The sequence below is a fragment of the Papio anubis genome, chromosome 1, assembly GCF_008728515.1.
Source record: "Papio anubis isolate 15944 chromosome 1, Panubis1.0, whole genome shotgun sequence".
Lineage (NCBI taxonomy): Eukaryota > Metazoa > Chordata > Mammalia > Primates > Cercopithecidae > Papio > Papio anubis.
This window is the reverse complement of record NC_044976.1, coordinates 165,023,772-165,046,392: the sequence shown is the minus strand read 5'-3', so window position 1 is coordinate 165,046,392 and position 22,621 is coordinate 165,023,772. Positions and strand designations below refer to the sequence as shown.

Sequence of the window (22,621 nt, the reverse complement as noted above, 5' to 3'; positions counted from 1 at the left end):
TGGAAGAAGAGAAAGACAAGGTATTATCTGGTAGCAGCTGAGATCACCAACAGTAGCTTTTCTTGATTCTGGAAGTTTTCTGAGAAACATCCACTGCAGCACCATGGATAATTAGTGAGGGCATCACTAAGATTCTTGAATATCAGAATTTTCTGGAAATAGCATTTCTGACCTCGGTTCCCTCAGTTCTTCCAATAGTTGCAGAAGCTTTTCGTTCCCTTTATTAATACTCTCTTTACTCAAAAAATAAGAAATAAAATAAATTAATATTTTATATTACTTTTGGATTCAGTCCATTACTGTCCCTAAATAAAATTGTACCAGTACACATCAGGGAATCAATTCCACAGATGATTGTGAAACCACTAACTGGAATTATTGAAAGATTTTGCAAAACTCTCTGAACTTTGATATTTACTAAGTGACCTTAAAGGCTTAGCTTTGTGGTAGTGCACTTAAATTCAGAATCACACTTGGTAACTAGCAAGGAAAGATTTCAAACCCCAAACAGTGCAATTGAGACCTTTGTATTAATATATACTACTGAGAATATCTAACATGTTGTTACTAATCAATGTCATTCTCACCTTGTGGGTTTCCTGTGCTAATGGACAAGGTAAGTTAAAAGAGATCTAAACACTCAGCTTCCCTCTTAAATGTAACTTCATGTAATATCTAGCTTTGTATGTCTATCTTTTTTTTATGAATCAAAGAGGATTTATTCACTATGCTAGTGGAAGTGGCATATATTTGTGGGAGTATAAGAGAAACTAATGTTATAAAAAATTATCTCATTTTAACTTAAATAAAAAATGAATAATATTTTATTTGTTTTCTAAGTTCTGTAGTGTAAAAGGCATTTAATATTGATTAAGGAGATATGTGAACATACTCATGAAACTTTATTAGGAAACATGTCATTAGACAGATTCTAAGCTTGAAACGTTCAGAATTTTCTTATCCGTAATACAAGGGGAACATTGGGAGTGATTGATATTTTCGTAATCTTACATAAGGTGATTTTTATAGATTTATATATTAAAAATCAAATAATAATTTTAAATTATGCAGTTTAGTATATTTCTATTATAGCTTTAAAAAGCTGTTAAAACTAATTAACATTATCATCAACTTACTGTTTCAACAAAATTAGCAACATATATATATGTTGAATATAAACTTATATCGGAATGACATAAAAAGTAGAATATAAACTTACATTGGAATGACAGTATGTTTTGATTGGCTTTTCTGAGTCCACTAGCAAATGTTCAATAAGTAAATACACAGAAAATACTTTTCAGAGCTTTATGTCATTGTTCACTGATTTCTTTTCTCCTTGATAGTCATATATTTTCTATATTAACTATCTTTTTGAATGCAGGCTTTCCATGTTAAAGAACTATATCATAACATTAGCAGCTGAACCATATGGGTCAAAAATCGTGACCAATCAATGGTGTGTGGCTATTAATGAAGAATACAAACTTTGTTATTATTCAAGATTTTATAATATTTCAACAAACATAACAGTGGGTAATACTGGAAATCCCATTATCAATTCATGAGAGTATCTTTTCCCTCATCCTCTCCTCTCAAAGCTATGCCACCTTATTTGATTCTAGGGAAAGAGTTTTTAGTTTTATGGTATTAACTATCATAGGATTTGCTAGTTTTATTTGTTGTGCAAAACAAACTTGATCTATGCCAAAATGGAAAAAAAAAAAGGAATTACTCTGGTTATTTCCTTTTTTAACTGAACTGTTACAGGTATATTTTTTCAAATAAAGATTAAATAGATTAAAGTAGAATGCAAAGGAGAAAAATAGCACTAGTTTGAAATGACTGGAATTAGAGAAGCATATGCGCTATACTTTCTTACTTACTTTCTTAAAAGCACTATAGAAAAGAATGATGACAAACTCTTTCTTATCTGATACTCCAGTTGAAAACTTGTTTCCTCCAATGAACTCTTTGTAAGAGTAAACTAGAGCAAACTGTCTTGTAAATTTGGGTCTCACCTATATTTCTCAAAGGAGAAAGTAACTCATTTAGTGGAATAACGTCTTGGGTAGAGAGAAATATCTTTATGTATTCAGCAGCATTGGCTCAACTGCATCCCTCCAAAATTCATTTGTTAAAGTCCAAACTCTCAATACCTGAAAATGTGAGTGCATTTGGAGAAGGAGTGCTTAAAGAGGTAACTAAGTTAAAGGTCAATGATTCAGGTGGGCCCTACTCCAATATAACTGGTGTCTATATAAGAAGAGAAAATAAGGACACACCATATAGAGAAAGATCAAGCAGGCATAGAGAGAATACAACCATTTACAAGACAAAGGAAGAGGTCTCAGAAGAATTCAACTCCATTGACAGCTATATCTCAAACTAGTAGCCTCCAGAACTGTGAGAAAATAAATTTCTATGAAATCTGTGTACTTTATTATGGTAGCTCTAGCGGATGAATAGAATGATATTTACACAATTTATTAAAACAATATTAATAATTAAAATAACTTTCTACTTTTTACTCAAGGATATATATATATACACACACACACACACACACACCCAACACAGATTTTAGAGCGTATTCATCAGAATTTGGTAATAATATCTTGGGTGTATTGTCCTTGCTGATTTTTGTCTTGTTGAACACTTTATGTTTACATATTATCTGTATTCATCTATAATCAGAATCTAGTAAATCAAATCAACAGATATTTTTCTCTGATTAATGAATGATATACTTTGTGAGTTGCTTATGCTAAAAATTTTTTTTTAATGGTGGTTGCTATTTCAGTTCTGAACAATAAAATCAGCACGCCAATTCTTTTGGTAGCCACACTATTTGAAAGATAAACTTGACAGAAAATTTGTAATTGTAACTTATGATAATATTCATTGAATTTGTATTGACCAATATTTGTTTCATCAACTTATAAGTTATTTACACTTATTTAAAAATAGGGTGTCAAGAACATTATTTTTAATTTCAAATATCCTTTTAGAGTTGTATAAATTGTACATTCATCTACTAGAGTTGCCATAACAAAGTGTCAAGGGTGACAATTCGTTTTGTAGAGCAGGGTTGCTTCTAAATCCCTTTTAAACTGATCATTTTCAGTACCAATGCATTACAATCAATTGCCATTGTACTTCTTTGGGACGCTCAAATTTGTTTCAAATCTCACTAAGAAGCTGGCTTCTGTGTATATTTCACGTGTCCCCATTAAGCTTTGGCATAACAAAAGGTCCCAGGCTTTCCTTGACTTTTCCTACTATGGACCAAGTTCCTTTAGTTTCTCTATGAAATTCCAGTGGCTTTTAGTGGGAAAAACGATTTTTAGAAACAAACCTAAACTATGAAAAACTCACTACAGGTTCGAAATTATCGTTGACTAAGAAAAGTAATTTTTGACCGAGCCGGGGGCTCACACCTTAATCCCAGCACTTTGGGGGGTCAAGGCGCGCGGATCACTTGAGGCCAGTAGTTGGAGACCAACCTGACCAACATGATGAAACGCTGTCTCTACTGAAAATTCAAAAACTTAGCCGGGTGTGGCGGCACCCACCTGTAATCCCAGCTCCTCAAGAGGCTGAGGCAGGAGAATCACTTGTACCTGGGAGGCAGAGGTTGCAGCACAGATCGCCACAGTACTCTAGCCTCATGTAGAGCAACGCAAAGAAGAAGAAGAAAGTATACAGCAAAGAAAATAAAATGTTTTAATATATGTCCCTTTCCCTCAGACTAAATATCCTGCAATCATAAGAAAATGTAAGAGTGACCAGGAGGAAGTTATACAGGAGCAGGAAGGTTAGATTTTCCAATATGGGAGGGAGACACTCTGAAACCGTGCAACCACGCCTTTGAGGCCGGGTCATAGCTTTCTCACTACAAGGCCACCCAATGCCTCTGGGAGCCGGTACGAACTAGCAAACGCTTCTCACTCAAGTAAAGATGTCACTCGAACTTAGTCTTCGCCTGCACACTAAAGCTGCTGGTGCCGCTAGCCTCCTTCCAGTTCTGATTTATGAAGGATCTAAAACTCAGGATTTCTTTAGTTACATTCTAAGTTTTCACAATATATAGGTTGTAAATATTATTTTCTATCACTTGTTCCAGAATTATAAAAGAAACATAAATTGTATGCTATTTAAATCATGATGTAAATATATATATATAATATATATATTTGAACATTCGTGTATGCACCTATATTTTTTATGTCAATAATATATCTCATCCGATACATGAATTCGAACTATGGTAAGAATGCATGCCATTGAATACAAACAAAATGCCACGAAATTCAACAAAATGTTTTATTTCTGAAGATAATTTGCTACATTTCTGATTTTTTTTAATGTTAGAGTCGTCTCCTATTAATGGACATTAGTCAAGAATACAGTAAAAGAGAGCACAATACTTGTTGGCTAAATAAAGTCATATCAAAGTGGCATCAGTGTCTGGGGTCAATACTCGAGGTTGGTCATCTCACACCAAGAACATTAAGTACAAATGGGTATTCTGGGATATTGTGCATATTCGACTCTAGAAGGTTTCCTACAGTATTTATTCCAATATACATTTATATCAACAGTTCCTTCTTTTTTACATGTTACTAATGAGTGGTGATGTCACATTTTAATATTTACAAGTTGAATGGCTATAAAATGTTACAGCACTGTAGTGTAAATTTTCATTTCTTTTACTACCAACTGGATTTACAATATATGTTCACAATTTAATTGTTATTTAATGATTCTAATCTTTGGAAATGCAGTTTGATATTTTTTTGATTTACCTTTTTGAGATTTTGGTATTTATTAGTTGGAATCATCTTAATACTTCTGAATATAAAATCTCTTTTAATTATATGTAATGCAAATGCATTCTCTTTGTGGCTAGTATTGTTCTTTCCTTTTTTTTTTGCATTATGAACATAAGTTGCTCATTTTACTAAATAATTGTAAATTTTTTTTCATGATGAATTTTTTTGGTTCTTTTTAAAGGAATAGTTTTTCAAAAGCACAGAGACATTATACTATTCTTTATTCTGAAAAGTTACATGTTATCTTTTCATATTTGAAAAATACTTTTTGTTTATTTTATTCTTGATAACACCTATATTTCATTTTTAAATAAAATATGGTAAACTCAGCATTTCTCTAACAATTTTTATGGTACCTTTCTCACAGTATGTGTTATGTTGTATATTTTGTACATTGTGTGTGTATACACACCGCGGGCATCTACACACCTGGCCAGCTCTTATTCTGAATAGTCTATTCTGCGGTATTGGTAAGCAATTTTTTTAACCAGCATTCAGTAACCCTCTATTGAATTTATTTTATTTTTATTTTATTTTATTTTATTTTATTTTATTTTATTTTTATTTTATTTTATTTTGGTAGAATCTCACTCCTGTCACCCGTAGCGGAGTGCATTGAATGCGATTATGGCTCACTGTATCAACTCCCAATTTTAACTAATATTATTACAATAAGTATGCATATGACTTTCACCCTAATCATGACCTTTCATCCAAATCTTTTTCTTCATCAGTCTCTGTTTTTGGTGTCTCATTCGGTGTCAGATGATCCCATTACTTTTATTTTTTCTTTGTAGTTACTTGAGGCTAAGGCTTGATGATTAGATGTGCAATTTCTGCTGATATCAACCAACTCAATCAGGTTTGATACTTGCTGCTTTGGTTTTGGAGCTGTTTGTGGGAGTCAACAAGCAATTTTCTTTCTTCTTTCTTTCTCCCTCCCTCCTCCCTCCCTCCTCTCTCCTCTCTCTCTTTCTTTCTTTCTTTCTTTCTTTCTTTCTTTCTTTCTTTCTTTCTTTCTTTCTTTCTTTTCTTTCTTTCTTTTTCTCTTTCTGTCTTTCTTTCTTCCCTTTCTTTTTCTCTTTGTTCCTTTCTCTTTCTTCTTTCTCTCTCTTGTCTTTCATTCTTGTTTCTCTATTTCTTTTCCTCTTTGATTTTCTTTCTTTTCTTTCTTCCATTCTCTTTCTTTTTTCTTCTTTCTTTCTCTTTCTTTCTTTTCTTTTCTTTCCTCTTTCTTTCTTTCTTTCTTTCTTTCTTTCTTTCTTTCTTTCTTTCTTTCTTTTCTTTCTTTTCTTTCTTCCTTCCTTTCTTTCCTTTCTAATGCAAGTTTGTTGGGCTCAAATGTTTCTTAATAATGTTACTATTTTACTTTTCAAGTTAGACCCTGTACTTTAGTCAGGTTATTTAGCTACTTTATGGTGGTCATATCATTAACAAGTCTTAGCTTCATCTTCAGATTGGGATATCAACATTGCATTATCAATGTACAGTCAATTATCAGTGAATCACAGCACTTTTCAATTTAATAAACTCTAAATTCCTCAAACCATGTTGTGAAAATAAGCAGAAAAATTTAAATATACTTGAGCGAATACAGCAGATACATATTGGAGTGTGTCCTGCATGAGTGCAAACTGGCTGTGATTTCCTTTAAAATAATCACTTAAAGAAAACATTTGTCAAATAAATCACAGGATACCACCATGGCATGGAAGAAAATATATAGATAGTTGAAGAGTTAAAGAAATTATAGCATAAAAAGCATGCAAAAAGATACAGTTATAGCATTATAATGATTATCCTGAGATATTTGAAAACATTTATGGAGGGGAGCAAGTTAGCTTTTGATGAGGACTGTCACAGTCAGTGAAGGAGGTAACAGTATTATCCAACATCGAATCAGAGGTCAAGTGACTTTCTGAAAATGTGACCTGTACAGATATTGCCACATGTTGAGGGCTGGGGTGGTGGTGGTGGTAAAAGAGTTGATCTCTTCTGAGCCCTCCATATTTTAAGTGGTATGATTCAAAATTACACATACAAATCTTGTTTTAATTATACTCTATTTTGAAAACTGCAGTTATCTTTTGAGTTGATCTTTTAATTTTTGACTTGAGCTCACAAGCAGCTCCTTGGAAAATATGTTTAACTACACAATTGAGTGAACTTCACTTATAAGCACTGTTAAGAAAATATGTTAGAAAGAGGTTAATGAGGTTAAAGAGTCACCACTTTCTATCTCCAGGCTGCTATGTAGACGACGGCTGTGTCACCTGTGTAAGTTAATTCACCTCTCAAAATTTATACTCATGCTGGATTTTGTTTGCTTTCTTTGTTATAATTTATTGTAAATAATACTTTATTTTCAGTTTTTATTCTTTTCTTTTATAGCTATATAATGAAAAATTTCTGTCTAAGCACTATTTGAGTATCTTCTCACCAATTTTTATTTAATATGTTCTTATTTTCATTCAATTCAACATATTTAATGTTTCCTCTTCTGATTTTCTCCTTATCCATGAGTTATTTATAAATGAAGCTGAGTTCTGGGAAGCAACCTAGGGAACTGACAGTAATTTCTATCATCAGTTTACAGAGACAGTAACTTCCACTCTTTCAAGTTAAGTTCTACATAATTTGAGGAATCATCATTTTGGCCTTCAAGATAAATAAATCTGTTACTGTCTCTCATCTTCTTTAAACTCCACGTGTCCATTTACTTTGAAGTACACAGAATGGCATTTCGAAATCTTGGAACCAAAGACTATAACAGTTATTTTGGCAGATTTTCTAAGATCATCACAAGATCTCAGATACTCCAATTGGCTAAATGAGTTTTGGCATTGCCTAGCAGATCTAAAATAGGCAAGATTAAAAACTCCTAAGAAATAATATTCATTGTCTATTGAGTTCTGACATGCTGAAGAATTCCAAATCCATTAGACAAACAGATTTCCAATAATTTCTTAGAAAGAATTATAACTGTCTTAAATAGAGCCTTGTTTTAAAAAATGACGAAGAGTCTTGTTATAATATCTTTGGCAACTCAGAACTTATTTTCCTTGACTTAAGTATTTGAATGCTTATGATTATCTAGGTTTTCAGTTACAAGTGACTCATTATTTTTTATATTTGCATATTATTTAAATTCTTATAAAATGTTATTGAACATATGCTTGTCTTTTTCTTACTCTCTTCCATTTAGAAACATGCTCCAAATCAAGTATAGACATTGAGAATGGGTTTATTTCTGAATCTCAGTATACATATGCCTTAAATAAACAAGCGAAATATCAGTGCAAACTAGGATATATAACAGCAGATGGTGAAACATCAGGATCAATTACATGTCGGAAAAATGGATGGTCAGCTCAACCCACGTGCATTAGTAAGTAATTTATTACATTTGTATTGGTTATCCAGATGATACACAAAAGTTTACTAACTTTAGTCTTTTTGTGGGAGCTTATATAATTTCATTTGAAAAGATAAGAAAAAAAAACTTTGAGGAACAAAGCAGACATCAATTTTCTTTCCTTTTCACATTAATTACTCAAATATTAGTCTGCTTTTCCATTCAGGATTTTCCCCCTCTAACGCATTCTATGTTAAACAAGTTAGGAAGCTTTACGTGTATTCTGGTTTAACCTGATTTTGCTTTAGCTGAGACCCTTATGACTGTTCTATATACCTGTTTTATGTGATTAGCCTTTTATATCAAAGTCTTTGTCCTAGATATAAAAGCAATGTTTTAATGAAGATACAGATGCATAGTGAATAATATCAAAATAATTTAAACTCCATAATTTGTAGATTTGGCACTGTAGGATATGTCCAATTCTGAATATCTTCCCCCTTACAAATTTTTTGCAAATATATAGGTAGTAGAGAGACAAAATATTCCTAGATGGTACCAATTTATCCTCTATTGCACAATTTCCCTACCACACTATGTAGATATTTAAGAAGATTTTCTAGGAAGAGTTGGCTCAGTTTGTGTTATTTTTTGCAAAGCAATTCAGTAATATATGTATATCTGTATATAATATTATATATGTGTATACACACACACACACTCACACACACACACTCACAGAGACAGAGAGAGACAGTCTTGTTCTGTCATCGTCCAGGCTGGAGTGCAGGGGTGTGATCTTGGCCACTGCAAATTCCGCCTTCTGTGTTCAAGCAATTCTCCTGCCTCAGCCTCCCAAATAGCTGGGATTACAGGCACCCGCCATCTCATGCCCACCTAATTTTTGTATTTTTAGTAGAGACGGGATTTCATCATGTTAGCCCGGCTGGTCTTGAACTCCTGACCTCCAGCGATCTCCCCACTTATCAGTAATATTTGTGAAGTAATGTTTAATATGCTCATATTAAGTGAACTTAATATTTAGGATATTAATGCATACTGTTTTCATTTCTTTTCTTAATGTCTATGCTTAATATGAGGTCTAGTTTACAAAAATGTTATCATAAAAAACTTATACTAAATTTTTATTAATTTTCTTTTAAGGTTTTCTTATTATGAAAGAGAAAATGTCTTGTATAACAAAGGAATTCATGTTTTCAATCATTTTTTTCCTTTTTACATACGTCTCAAGTACAAAGTAGCCTGGACTCTTAATTTACAAAATGCTGTTATGATTTTCTTTAAAAAAATAATGTACACCTGTAGTGGCCTATTTTATTACTAGCATTGTCATTAGTGCTTTTGTATAAATGAACTAAGAAAAATGCTCTTAAAGTAGATTTAGGGGCTTCCACAATGAAAAACATACTGTGTAGAAACATATACTTTAGTTTTTGGCAACTATTTTCGAATAATAAATTCTCACCAGTCTTATTTTTGTACAGTACTTATTTTTTCTTCTTAGAATGGGAAATAGGTTGTTTATTAGATGACATTAGAAATAATATTCTAAATTTTTTGTGCACTAGAATCTTGTGATATGCCAGTATTTAAGAATGCCAGAGCTAGAAGTAGCATCACATGGTTTAAGCTGAATGACATATTGGACTATGAATGCCATAATGGTTATGAAAGCAATACTGGAAGCACCACTGGCTCCATAGTGTGTGGTGACAATGGTTGGTCTGATTTACCCATATGTTATGGTAAGTAATGGTTTTTCAGAAATTCATTTTTCAAAATGAAAATAAATCTGTGTTCCAATTTAAAAAATTTGAATTATGTAGAGAAATTCTTAAGGAATGTTGACTAAAATCAAGGTATCTCCTGATTTGACATAAACTGGGAAAAGAAGGAGGGTTTTGAAAATATCTCTAAAATAATGCTTTAAATTAATATTTCCTATGGACCACCTACCTTCCACATTTGTGATTATAGTATAATTGCTTTTGTTACCCGAAATAAAGGCTTTCAATTTATTTAGAACCTAGCACTCATTACCAAAATTATAGCTTGTTACAACTTCCTCAACTAATTTGTTTTTTAACGTCTACTTTACATCTTCTATCTTTTGTGTTAAGTTCTGTACTTTCTGAGCGTAGTTCTTTATTTTCTAACTTTGACAAGTTCGGAGAATTATTACATGAATCTCATTTATGTTTCCTAATCAGCCATCTATTTTTCAGGGTTAGAAGAAGGATCGACTCTGTGGGAAAAACAAGTATATATAGAGTGTTCCAAGGCAAAGATAAATATGTGCAAAGCTGTAAAACAAAACAATATATTTCAAGGTGATAGAGCAGAGTCTAGCCTGCTGAGGCTAGATGGGAGGCAAGGAAACAATTGTCCAGATCAGCTCAGGGCATCCTATCATTTGGATTCATTTTATGACTGATGAAAGCCCATAAAAGAGATTTAAGAAAAGGAACGGTATAATTTGATTTCAGTTTTGTTGGATTGTTTTCCAGGATGCTGTACTTTTTGTAGGCAAGAGGCGACACAATGAGTCCAGGTAGGGTGAGAAAGTGTGGGGATTGAGAGAGAGTGATGATAGAGGAGGTGCAGAGTGGAAGGCTGATTTGGAAAATGTTTTGGTGGTGGAGAGTACAGGTGATGTTACCAAATGTTGGGTGTGATAAAGAGTGAGATCAGGGGACTCACATGTTTGTTTTTAATTGTTTTCTCACAAGTGTGTAGGTAAACGGGCATACCATTTTGGAAAATTGTACTGACTGGAGAGAAAGCATTTTGAGAGAGCTGTTGCAACTTTTGACTTGGACACATTATGGTTCAGTTGCCAATGGAAAATCAAAACTGGATATGTGAACTGCGGAGTTGGATAAGCATCTAGTGAGGAGATATGCGTTTCGGTGTATCATCATATAAATGATGACACTAAATTGGATAAGAATACAGAATGATAAGAGCAAAGAGCTCAAGACGCAGCCCTGAAACATTACAACATTTAAATATAAGGCAGAAGAGGGGAGATAGTAAATAAAATGGAAAAAAAAAAGGGAGTACCCAGAAAAACTGAAGAAAAAATCTAGAATGTCGCCATAGACATAACAGTAAGGAAATTATTAATGAAAAGGGAGTGTAGCAGATTGCTTAAAAAGTCGTCCTGTCTGAATTCTGATTCCACTACTTGCTAAGCCTGTATCTTTGGCGAACACAGCAAGTCTATTTGAAGCTTTGTTGACTCTTATTGGTAAAATGTCACAATATTTACAAACCGTTCTAATATTTCAAAGGATTGTTTTGGTTAGCAGACTAAAATATTTATAAACATTTATTGCCATAGTGCCTTATATGATAAAGTCGAAGAAGCTGTAATTTAATTACATTATTATCTTTATTGAAGTGATAAATATTTCTAACCTAATTATTACGTTCAGTTCAGAAATTTTGATGGATTTGGCAAGGTAGAGGCCAATGACAAGTGTAACAAAAATGGTTTTTAATAGAGTAGAAGAGACAGACCCTACGTACAATCTGCCAATAAAAATAATGAGCAAGACATTTAATACAGACTGTGGACATAACTGTTTCAAGATTCTGGCTGTGCATCAAATAGGAAATTCAGAATATTGCTTGAGGAAAGTTTTGCACTGAAGGGAAAATAAAAAAAAAAGATGGAAGACACCAGAGCAGATATAGCAAAGAGGGAAGCTGTAAATACTGAACACATGACTTACACAGTTGCCCTGAGAAAATGCGAGGGGAAGGGTTTCAGAGCTACTGTGGAGGTATTGTGCTTTGGTGGCAACAGAACTGCTTACAACTTTGTGACCGGTGGCAACAGGACTGCTTACAACTTTGTGACAGGTGGCAACAGAACTGCTTACAACTTTGTGACAGGAGATGGGAAGGAAAATGAGCAGTAAGGTTGGAAAATGGTAGAAGCTGATGGATTCTGTTTTGAAGTATGAGACATGGTCATCTGAGATTGAATAGTGTGTGGGCAAAGGAGGAGGAAGAGTACTAGGTAGTATAGAAAAGTTTTCAAATAGTCACAGCTGAGAAAGAGAATGAGTAAATTGTAGATGAAAGGCAGTGTCAAAGGTCCAGTTAAATTTGATTCATTCCAGATGTTGTAAACACCTATCATAGGACAGGAGAAAATGGTGAAAACACAAGCACATGTCTAACCTATCCAGAGATTTTATTCATATTTCAACTGTCCAGGGAGGTCTCTTCTTTGGGGAATGGTTTCCACAGAATTGTTATTACAGAGCACTTAAGCTGAACAAGATTTACAATCTTCAAGGAGTATATACCTCAGAGTGAAAAACTCATACTAATATTTCACATATCCAGTACTAGGACTTAGGGTTTTGAGTTTTAGATGAAGAAAAATATTTCTAATTCAGGGAGTGTCCATTCACATTCTTCTCTAAATCACGTTTCCTAAGTTATTACCTCCATATAAATACAGCAACTGAATAATTCCCAATAATCAAGATCTTAACTTTTCTTTTTAAGGCAATGCTATTCACAATATGATTACAGAGAGAATTTATATAAAATTAGCACAAAATATGTAAAGAAACACACATAGAAATAAGAGTTGCTATGTAGAAGATTTTTAGGAGAGAAATCCCAGTGATTCTCATTCAAGTGTCATTTTCTCAAATAATCTTCAAAACTTAATATTAAAACACATACAAAAGCAAATTTCTGTAGTTATTATTTTGTGACATCTCTTTTAAGAATAGTTTTAAATGTAATTTTGTAATTATGTATTAATACTTGAAATTATGATGTGATGAACTTTCTTTTTAGTATGATTCTAATTTATGAATTCTAGATTTTACTTTCCTAAGTTAGCAAGAAAGCAGGATTCCAAATAAGAAAAATAATTGTTTGAATAATATTTGGTGATGTTGCTAATTTTTAAAAATTATAAACATGTAAGGGATAATTTTATACTTTTCTTATTTGAATCAGGATAATTATCAAATTTATTAAACATTGATGTAAATGGTAGAGATACTAAAATTGTTGTATGTTAAAATAAATATTCAGGGCACCTAGAATTTGCCTTTCCATATGATTCTGAAAATATATCTTAATTTGTTTTCTTTATTTGTAATATATTAATTATGTGATTTTTACATTTTTTCTAACATAAAATATATTAGAAATGTTATTTTAGGTTTTGCTTCCTTGATTACATTAACAAAATACCAATTTTAATTAATTTCTTAGGACATACTAATAATTTCACTAATAAATTTTTGATGATAATTTACCTTCTTGTGATGTATATGTTTATCACCAAGAATTAGAAACATGACGAGACCAGGAATTATTTGAAGGTTGTTTAGTTGCAGTTAAATAAAGGTGTCTTTGACTTTGGAATAACAGATATTATATCATCATTATTCTCAGGATTCTCTCTAGTTGTATTATAAATGTAACTTCTGAAGGTGTTTCCATGGTGTTTGATGGTGTGCTCATTTCTTTTTTAAAATTTTGATTTCTATGTTTTATATGTTTAGAGGGTCTAAATTCAGTTTTGTTGCATGGATATATTGCACAGCAGTGAAGTCTGTACTTTTAGTGTATTCGTCACCCAAATAATGAACATAGCGGCCATTAAGTAATTTCTTATTCCTCACCCTCCTGCTATCCTGCCACCTTTCTGAGTCTCTAATGTCTATTACTCAGAACCCTCTTTCCATATGTACACATTATTTAGCTCCCACTTATAAGTAACAATATGCAGGATTTTACTTTCTGAATCTGAATTATTTCACCCAAAATAATGGCCTTCAGTTTTATGCATGTTGCTTCTGAAGGCATGATTTTACTCTTTTTTTTTTTTTTTTTTTTTTTTTTAGCTGAGTAGTATTTATGGCATATATACACCACATATTCTTTATCCAATCATCTGTTGATGGACAATTAGTTTGATTCCACAATTTTGCTATTGTGAGTCGTGAAGCTATAAACATATGAGTCCGGGTATCATTTTGATATAATAATTGATTTCCCTTGGGTAGATACACAGTAGTAGAATTGATGGACGAAATGGTAGTTCTGTTATTAGTTATTTGAGACGTGGCCATTCTCTTTTTCATAGATGTTGTACTAATTTACATTCCTACAAAAAACATATAAGCATTCTTCTTTCTCCTCACTGTCACCATCATTTATTGCTTTTTGATTGTTTGACAGTAGCCATTCTGTCTAATGTAAGATAATATCTCATTTTTTAAAATTCACATTTATCTGATGATTAGTGATATTGAGATACTTTTGTGTTTCTTGGCTATTTTTATGTCTCATTTTGGAAAATGTCTCTTCATGTACTGTGCCCACTTCTTCATGGGGTTACTTACTTTTTTCTTGTTGAGTTGTTTCGGTTCTTTGTAGATTCCGGATATTAGTCCATTTTCAGATTCATAGTTTGCAAACATTTGCTCCCATCTGAGGTTGTCAGTTTACTCTGCTTATTATTTCTTTTGCTGTGCAGAAGGTTTTTAGTTTAATTCAGATCCATTTGTCTGTATTTGTTTTTATTGCATTTCCTTTAGAAGTCTTAGTTGTACATTCTTTGCCTAGGCCAATGTGCAGAAGGGTTTGCCCTAGGTTTCTTCCATGATTTTTAGAGTTTCAAGTTGTACATTAAATTCTTTAATCCATTTGGAATTAATTTTTGTATCTGGTAAGAGATAGGAGTTCGGTTTCATTCTAATGCATGTGGCTATCCAAGTTTCTTATTACCATTTATTGAATAGGGCGTTTTTTTCCCCAGTGTATATTTTTGACTACTTTGTTGAAGGTCAATGGTTGTAGGTATGTGACTTTATATCTGGATTCTCTATTCTGTTCCATTTTTCTGTGTGTCTATTTTCATACCAGTACCGTGTTGCTTTGGTTACTGTAGGCTGGTAGTTTAATTTGAAGTCAGGTAACGTGATGCCCTTGCTTAGAATTTCTTTAGCTACTTGGGATCTTTTGGGTTTCATGTGAATTTTAGAATAGTTTTTTCTAATTAAGTGAAAAGAGATGTTGGTACTTTCATAGGAATTGGGTTGGATGTTTAGGTGGTGTTGAGCACTATTGCCATTTTAATAACATTGATTCTTCCATTCCTTGATCATGGGATGTTTTCCTCTTTGTTTCTCTCCTCTGAAATTTCTTTAATCAGTATTTGTAGCTTTCCCTGTAGAGATCTTTCATTCCCATGGTTAATTGTATTCTTAGGTATTTAATTTGTTTCATGGCTATTGGAAATGAGATGATTGAGTTCTGATTTAGTTCTCAGGTTGGCCACTATTGGTGTGTAGAAATGCTACCAATTTTTGTATATCAATTTTATATTTTGAAATTTTACTAAATCCATTTATATAATTTAGGAATTTTTTAGAGGGGTCTTTAGAATTTTCTAGGTATAAGATCATATCATCAGCAAACAGAGTTAATTTGACTTCCTCATTTCCCATATGGATGCCTTTTATTCCTTTCGCTTGCCTGATTGCTCTTACTAGGACTTCCATCAATATGTTGAGTCACACAGAGAAACTGGGCATTGTTATCCTGTTCTAGTTCTTACAAGACAACACTTTCAACTTTCCCATTTAGTATAATGTTGGCTGTAGGTTTGTGATAGATGGCTTTTATTTTGAGGTGTATTCCTTCCATGACTAGTGTTTTGACTATTTTCATTATGAAATAATACTGAATTTTATCACTTTTTTTTGTACCTATTGAAACAATTATCTAAATTTAAAAATACTCTATGTGCTGAAACACATTTATTGATTTACGTTATGTTGAACCAACTTTGCATCTGTGGAATAAAACCCACTTCTTTGTGATGTTTTATCATTTTGATATGCTGTTGGATTCGATCTGCTAGTATTTTTTTTAGGATTTTGCATTTATTCTCAACAGGGATATTGACCACTAGTTTATTTGTTTTGTTGTCCATGACCGGCTTCATAGAAAGAGTTAGAGAAGATTTTCTCCACTTTGATATTTTTGAAACTGTTTCAGTGGATTGGTACTGATTCTTCTTCATATGTCTGGTAGAAGTTGGCCATTAATCCTTCTGGTACTGGGCATTTTTTTTTTTTAACTGGGAGAGATTTTGTGATTTATTAAATCTCACTGCTTGTTATTGGTGTTATTGATCTGTTCAGGATTTCTAATCCTTCCTTATTCAGTCTTTAGAGGTTGTATATTTCTAATGAATTTATTCATTTTCTCTAGATTTTCTGATTTTTTTTTTCCTGTGGCATCAATTGTAATGTTTCTATTTTTATTTCTACTTGTGTTTATTAGAACATTTCTTCTTCCACTCCCAGTTACTCTTGCTAGTGGTCTATTAACTAGTGGTCTATTAATTCTGTTTAATTCTGTTTATAAGGTTTCTTTGTTTATTTTTTTCTCCCAGCAATCTGTCTAGTAGAGTCACTGGGTGTGTGGAGGTTGCTTGCCCTCATTATATTGCTGTTTATCTTTCTACTTAGCTCTAGTAGTATTTCCTTTATGAATCTGGGTGCTGAGGTTTTGAGTGCATATATATTTGGAATTGTTATATCTTCTTGATTCTTTTATCATTGTGCAATGAACTTCAAACTGTCCTTTTTTCTGTTGTTGGTTTAAAGTCTTTTTTATATATAAATATAACTATACTAAATGCTTTTTATTTCTGCTTGTATGAAATACCTGTTTCCATACCTTTACCATGAGTTTGTATAAGATTCTCTCAGTTAGGTGGGTTTCTTGTAAGCAGCATGTGGTTGGTTTCTGTTTTCTAAATTTGGTCCACAAATCTATATCTTTTAAGTGGAACATTTAATCTATTCATGTTAAAAGTTAATATTGACATGAGAGATTTTATTCTTGTCATTATGTTAGTTGTTACCTAGCTGGTTGGTATTATCAACTGTGTAATTATTTAATAAGACCTGTGAGTTTTGTACTTTTGCATGTCTTTATGATGGTGAGTAATGACTGTGTATTTCCATGTTCAGAACTCCCTGGATCATTTCTTTGGGGTGAATTCCTAAAGTGAATTTCTAGTGGTGATGAACTCTCTTAGTGTTAGCTTGTCTTGGAAAGATTTTATGTATTCTTCATTTATGAAGCTTAGTTTACCAAAGTACAAAATATATGTCTAAAAAGTTTGTTTTTCAAGAAATATGAGAGAATTTTTGTTTTAGAACTCTGAAAATAGGACACCAATCTCTTCTGACTTGAAAAGTTTCTGCTGAGAAGTCCACTGTTAGTCTTATGAGATTGCCTTTTTTTTTTCCTTCTTTTTTTGAGATGGAGTCTCGGTCTGTCACCCAGGCTGGAGCGCAGGGGCCCAATCTCTGCTCACTGCAAGCTCTGCCACCTCCCGGGTTCTCACTGTTCTCCTGCCTCAGCCTCCCAAGTAGCTGGGACCACAGGCGCCCGCCACCACGCCCAGCTAATTTTTTTTTTGTATTTTTAGTAGAGACGGGGTTTCTCTGTGTTAGCCAGGATGGGCTCGGTCTCCTGACCTCCTGATCAGCCCACCTCGGCCTCCCAAAGTACTGGGATTACAGGCGTGAGCCACTGCGCCCAGCCATGAGATTGCCTTTATAGTTGATTAGATGCTTTTCTCTTGCTGATTTTGTAACTTTTTCCGGTTCACATTTACTTTAGCTAGCCTGATTACTATATGTTTGTAGAAGTTCATCTTGCAATGCATCTTCCTGGCGTTATCTGAGCTTCTTGTATACAGATGTCTTTATCTCCAGCAAGAGGAGATAAATTTTCCTCAGATAGGTTTTCCAAACTTTTAACTTTATCTTCTCCCTCAGGAATACCTATAACTCTTAAGTTTTCTCATTTTCCAGAATGCCGTTTTTCTCAAAAGCTTTGCTCATTCAAAAAATTATTTGTTAAGCAACAGCGACACACGATGGCAGCCACCACGGGCTCGGGAGTAAAAGTCCCTCGCAATTTCCGACTGTTGGAAGAACTCAAAGAAGGCCAAAAAGGAGTAGGAGATGGCACAGTTAGCTGGGGTCTAGAAGATGAGGAAGATATGACACTTACAAGATGGACAGGGATGATAATTGGGCCTCCAAGAACAATTTATGAAAACCGAATATACAGTCTTAAAATAGAATGTGGACCTAAATACCCAAAAGCACCCCCCTTTGTAAGATTTGTAACAAAAATTAATATGAATGGAGTAAATAGTTCTAATGGAGTGGTGGACCCAAGAGCCGTATCAGTGCTAGCAAAATGGCAGAATACATATAGCATCAAAGTTGTCCTGCGAGAGCTTTGGGGCCTACTGATGTCTAAAGAAAGTACGAAACTCCCTCAGCCGCCCAAAGGACAGTGTTACAGCAATTAATCAAAAAGAAAAACTACAGGCCCTTCCCCTTTCCCCCCATTCAATTTAAGCAGTCTTCATTTTCCACAGTAGTAAATTTTCTAGATAAGTCTTGTAGACCTCAAAGTACTGGAAAGAAAGCTCCCATTCAAAGGAAATTTATCTTAAGATACTATAAATGATACTAATTTTTTTGTCCATTTGAAATATATAAGTTGTGCTAAAGCAAATCATCCTGTCAAGTGTAACCACTGTCCACATAGTTGAACTTCTGGGATCAAGAAAGTCTATTTAAATTGACTCGCATCATAACCAGTGGGGCACATCTAACTTAACTGTGAAAAGACACATCACACAATCACCTTGCTGCTGATTACCCGGTCTGGGGTCTCTGCCTTCTCCCCTTACCCTCCTGCCTCCCAACCTCCCTGTAACAACAACCCTCTAGCCTGGGGGGCTTGTTAGAGTAGATGTGAAGGTTTCAGGTCGCAACCTGTGGGACTACTGCTAGGTGTGTGGGGTGCTTCACCTGCAGGCCTGGTTTCCTTAAGTCTTAAATGATGTCCCTTACAAGCCGTCATCCTATCCCCACGCTCCTCCACTCCCACCCTTGGCCAAAGCATAGATTGTAACCCCTCCACTCCCATCTGAGATTGGCCTTCGGTGAGAAATTCAGGGCTTTCCCCATATCTTCTCTCCCCCACCTTTATCGAAGGGTGCTGCTTTTTCTCCCTCCTCCTCAAGTTCCTTTTTGCACCATCACCACTTAACACCTTCCATGACACTTCCTTGCTTTGGTCAGAAGTCATCAGGTAAGGTTGGAAAGCGTCTCTGACCTCCCTTGTTTAGTTGTTTTGGAACCGTACTCACTCACTGTCCACCAGCCAGGGAAATGAATATTGGGTCCTCAACCCTGCCACCCTCTGCTGTCATCAACTGATGCATTGTTTTTAGTTCAGGTTTTGGTAAGGTGAAAAGAATAGTCACCAGGGTTACTCAGACCTGCCAGCTCTTGGAGTCCTTGGTGGTTGAACTTGGAGAAAGACCACATGAAGACACTTGTAAGCACACATGATTCCTCTGAATTATTTTACTTTCCTGTAATTGTTTTGCTTTTAAAAATTGAAGAAGTTTTAAAGAGGGCTTTCATTTGGTCATCCTTGCAATCCATTGGGGTCTAGTTTGGAGTCTGACAACTGGAACAAAAAGAACCTTGAATCTGGTGCATGCCTTGGTTTTGGTGCTGCTGCTGCTTCCCAAGATCCTCAGCAGGGATTAAGAAGGAACCCGGTGTGCACAGCAGATCCCCGAAATTGGTGGACTTGACCTCCTGGCAAATTGCTGCGTCTTTTCACTTGCTCTTCAGGACCACTGAATACTGAAAGGTGAATGCATACCGAAATAACAGCAATTCATTGTGTACTAAAGTTTTTTTTTTCTTGTTAATTTAGTATTTGTGTAAAACCACCTTTTGAAGTAGGAACTATCAAGTCTGAAAAGCAATTGATGTTTCCATTAATCTTTTTCTGGGGGGAAAACCTTAGTTCTAAGGTTTTAACATCCTGTAAGTGAAGTTTAACATAACTTAAGTTTAACATAAAATCAAGACCATTGCCTGATTTTAATATAATTTTTAAATGTGTGAGTTAAAAAAAAAATTTGTTCTTTATCTTTGTCTGACAGGGTTAATTTGAAAGACCTATCTTCAAGCTCTGAGAGCAAGTTATTCTGCTTGATATAATCTGTAACTAAGTCTTTCAACCTTATTTTGTAATTCTTCAATGAATTTTTCATTTTCATAAGTTCTATTTGCTTTTAAAAATATTTTAGTACATTTTTCATTCATATTTGGAGTGTTTTTATTCGAATTTGCTTGTGTTGCTTTTCAACTTTCTCTTGGACTCTATTGAGTTACTTTAAAATAAATATTTTAAATTCTTTGTCTGGTATTTCAAATATTTTATTTTGGTTAGGACTCATTGCTGAAGAGTTAGTATGATCGTTTGGGAGTGTTGTAATACTCTGTTTTATCATACTTCCAGAAATGTTTCAGTCGTTTCTTCTTATCCAGATGAACTATCTCTTCCTATTAATTTTGAGTGTAGTTTTCCATAGACAGGATTATTTTCCCTTGGAGGATGTACTATGATGTATGTTGTATAGGGTTATTTGGTTTAGGTTTTGGGTTCTTTCAGGGCTAAAGACTGTGTTCGTCGTTTGGTTAGAGATAACTTTTACATGATGGCTTTCTTAATTACTGGTTATAGTCGTTATGTACTGAGTGTATGACAAGACTTACTGCTTCCTGAAGGGTTGGTATGGAGGACTTCACAGAAAACTAACCTTGTTCTCCAGCATCATACCCTAGTGTCAGCAGAATTTGCATTGGGGTGTGCAGTTCAACATCCAGGACAGTAAGTGGCATGGACAGGTAAGAGCCAGCTGTAGCAGAATTAGATGAGTATATGCTTGTCCTTTTTTATGGGAGAAACACTCTGTTGCCCCAAACAATGGACTGATCTGTGAAATGTACAGTGGTCTGAGGAGGTGGGGTCAAACTGGGTGGATCTGAACCACTAAGCTCACCCTTAGATGCTACAAGGATAAGCACAAGCACCAGCCCTGACAGGGGTGTCAGGGAAAGACCCTGGTGAGATGTTCCTAGGTGTCTGCAGTGTGGGAGGTAGTTGCCCCTACTGCACAGCCTGGGCAGGCAAGAACCTGATCCACTTACCTGTCACACCCCAGTCCGAGTGCCCAGTACACTCAGGTTAGACAGGCACCACTTTCTTTCTCCAGGCTGCAATGTAGACGATAGCTATGAACGGCGTTTGCCCTGCAGTTCCCTGTCAAAATATCTTCCATGTGGAACGACCTCGCTCAGCCCAAAACACACAGCTTTTCAGTTCTCCTGCTCCCTCCTACAGGAACACTGCTGTTCTGTGTAAAGAGGAGGAGGGGCCTTGTCTTTCTTGCAGGCCTGGCTCCATTGGGCACATCACCACTGGGGATGCAGCCAACCCTAACACCCCTAGAATGTCTGTCCTCTAGTGTGTCTGCACCAGTCTCCTTTGCAAGTGACCACAGCTGTGTCCACAGAATTGGGTGCAGGGGAGATGTGCCCCTCTCTACATCTGTGCTCAAGCACTGGGGTCACCTGGCTCGTGGGATGGATCTATACGCTTCCCTTGCAGAGCCAAGCACAGTGCCTGTGTGTCTGCTGGAAGTGGTGTAGTCACTTTCATCCCACAAGAAGCTGGTTACTCTTGCACACGGGAAAGTGAATGCTACAGTCTTCTTTGTCACAAGGGGCGTCCCTTTGTTGCACTGCACTCTCCCTTCCTTCCCATTAGGAATACTACTCCCTGATGGTTAAAGTACTGGGAATGCTGTAGCTCCCATGCGTCCAGCCAGCTATGGGTGACTGCCACATCCAAGCAGGTGCCAGGGAATGTCTGTACAGCTCTGGTGTTATGAGGATAGAGGGCTGAGGTTCCTGGATAAGAAACAGTCCCCGTGTCAGTGCACTGCAGGCATGAAACCTACCACTGTAACTCAGGTCTGAGGGAAATCAAATGACCCTGTTCAAGCTAGTAGTTGGGGTAATGCCCTCAGGAAGTATCCAAATCTCCACTCACACTGGTGTCTGGGTTCACAAGGGCAGAGGAGCTCTCTGACAGCTTGGATCCACATGGTGAGCTGCAGGGAGCCCAAAAGACTCCTACCTACACTGTCTATGAAGTCCCACAGGATCCTAGTCAGCCTTTGCAGACTCTTGCTTCTGTCGTTTTCTGTGCTTTGGCTTCTCTCCATGATTTTTCTACGACGTTCCTGCACCCTCTCTTTGACATTTTTCAAGTTATGATTATTTTCCTGTAACTTTGGTTGTTCTTTCTGAGGAGAACTGATGTCCAAACTCCTTCGTCACTCATCTTGTTTTTAAAAAGCCCCAATTCTGGGCTATGTATCCAATTTTAAAATTGTAGTATTAGTCTTTTTTAATATGAGAGAGTAATTTCATGTTTTGAATAAAAGAAATAA

The 22,621-nt window shown here is 35.0% G+C and overlaps 1 protein-coding gene and 1 pseudogene across 1 annotated transcript in view; both read left to right on the top strand.

Moving 5' to 3' along the window:
- The first annotated feature begins 461 nt into the window (after positions 1 to 461).
- LOC101011023 (complement factor H-like) overlaps positions 462 to 22,621 on the top strand; it is a 47,562-nt gene continuing 25,402 nt past the window's right edge. Inside the window, exons 1-3 of the mRNA XM_009191006.4 lie at positions 462 to 616; positions 8,041 to 8,223; positions 9,780 to 9,956. Of these exons, the coding sequence (XP_009189270.2) occupies positions 559 to 616; positions 8,041 to 8,223; positions 9,780 to 9,956 (418 nt within the window). The 5' untranslated portion in view covers positions 462 to 558. The remainder of the gene's footprint in view (positions 617 to 8,040; positions 8,224 to 9,779; positions 9,957 to 22,621) is intronic.
- Positions 17,734 to 19,528, top strand: LOC103878912 (annotated as a pseudogene).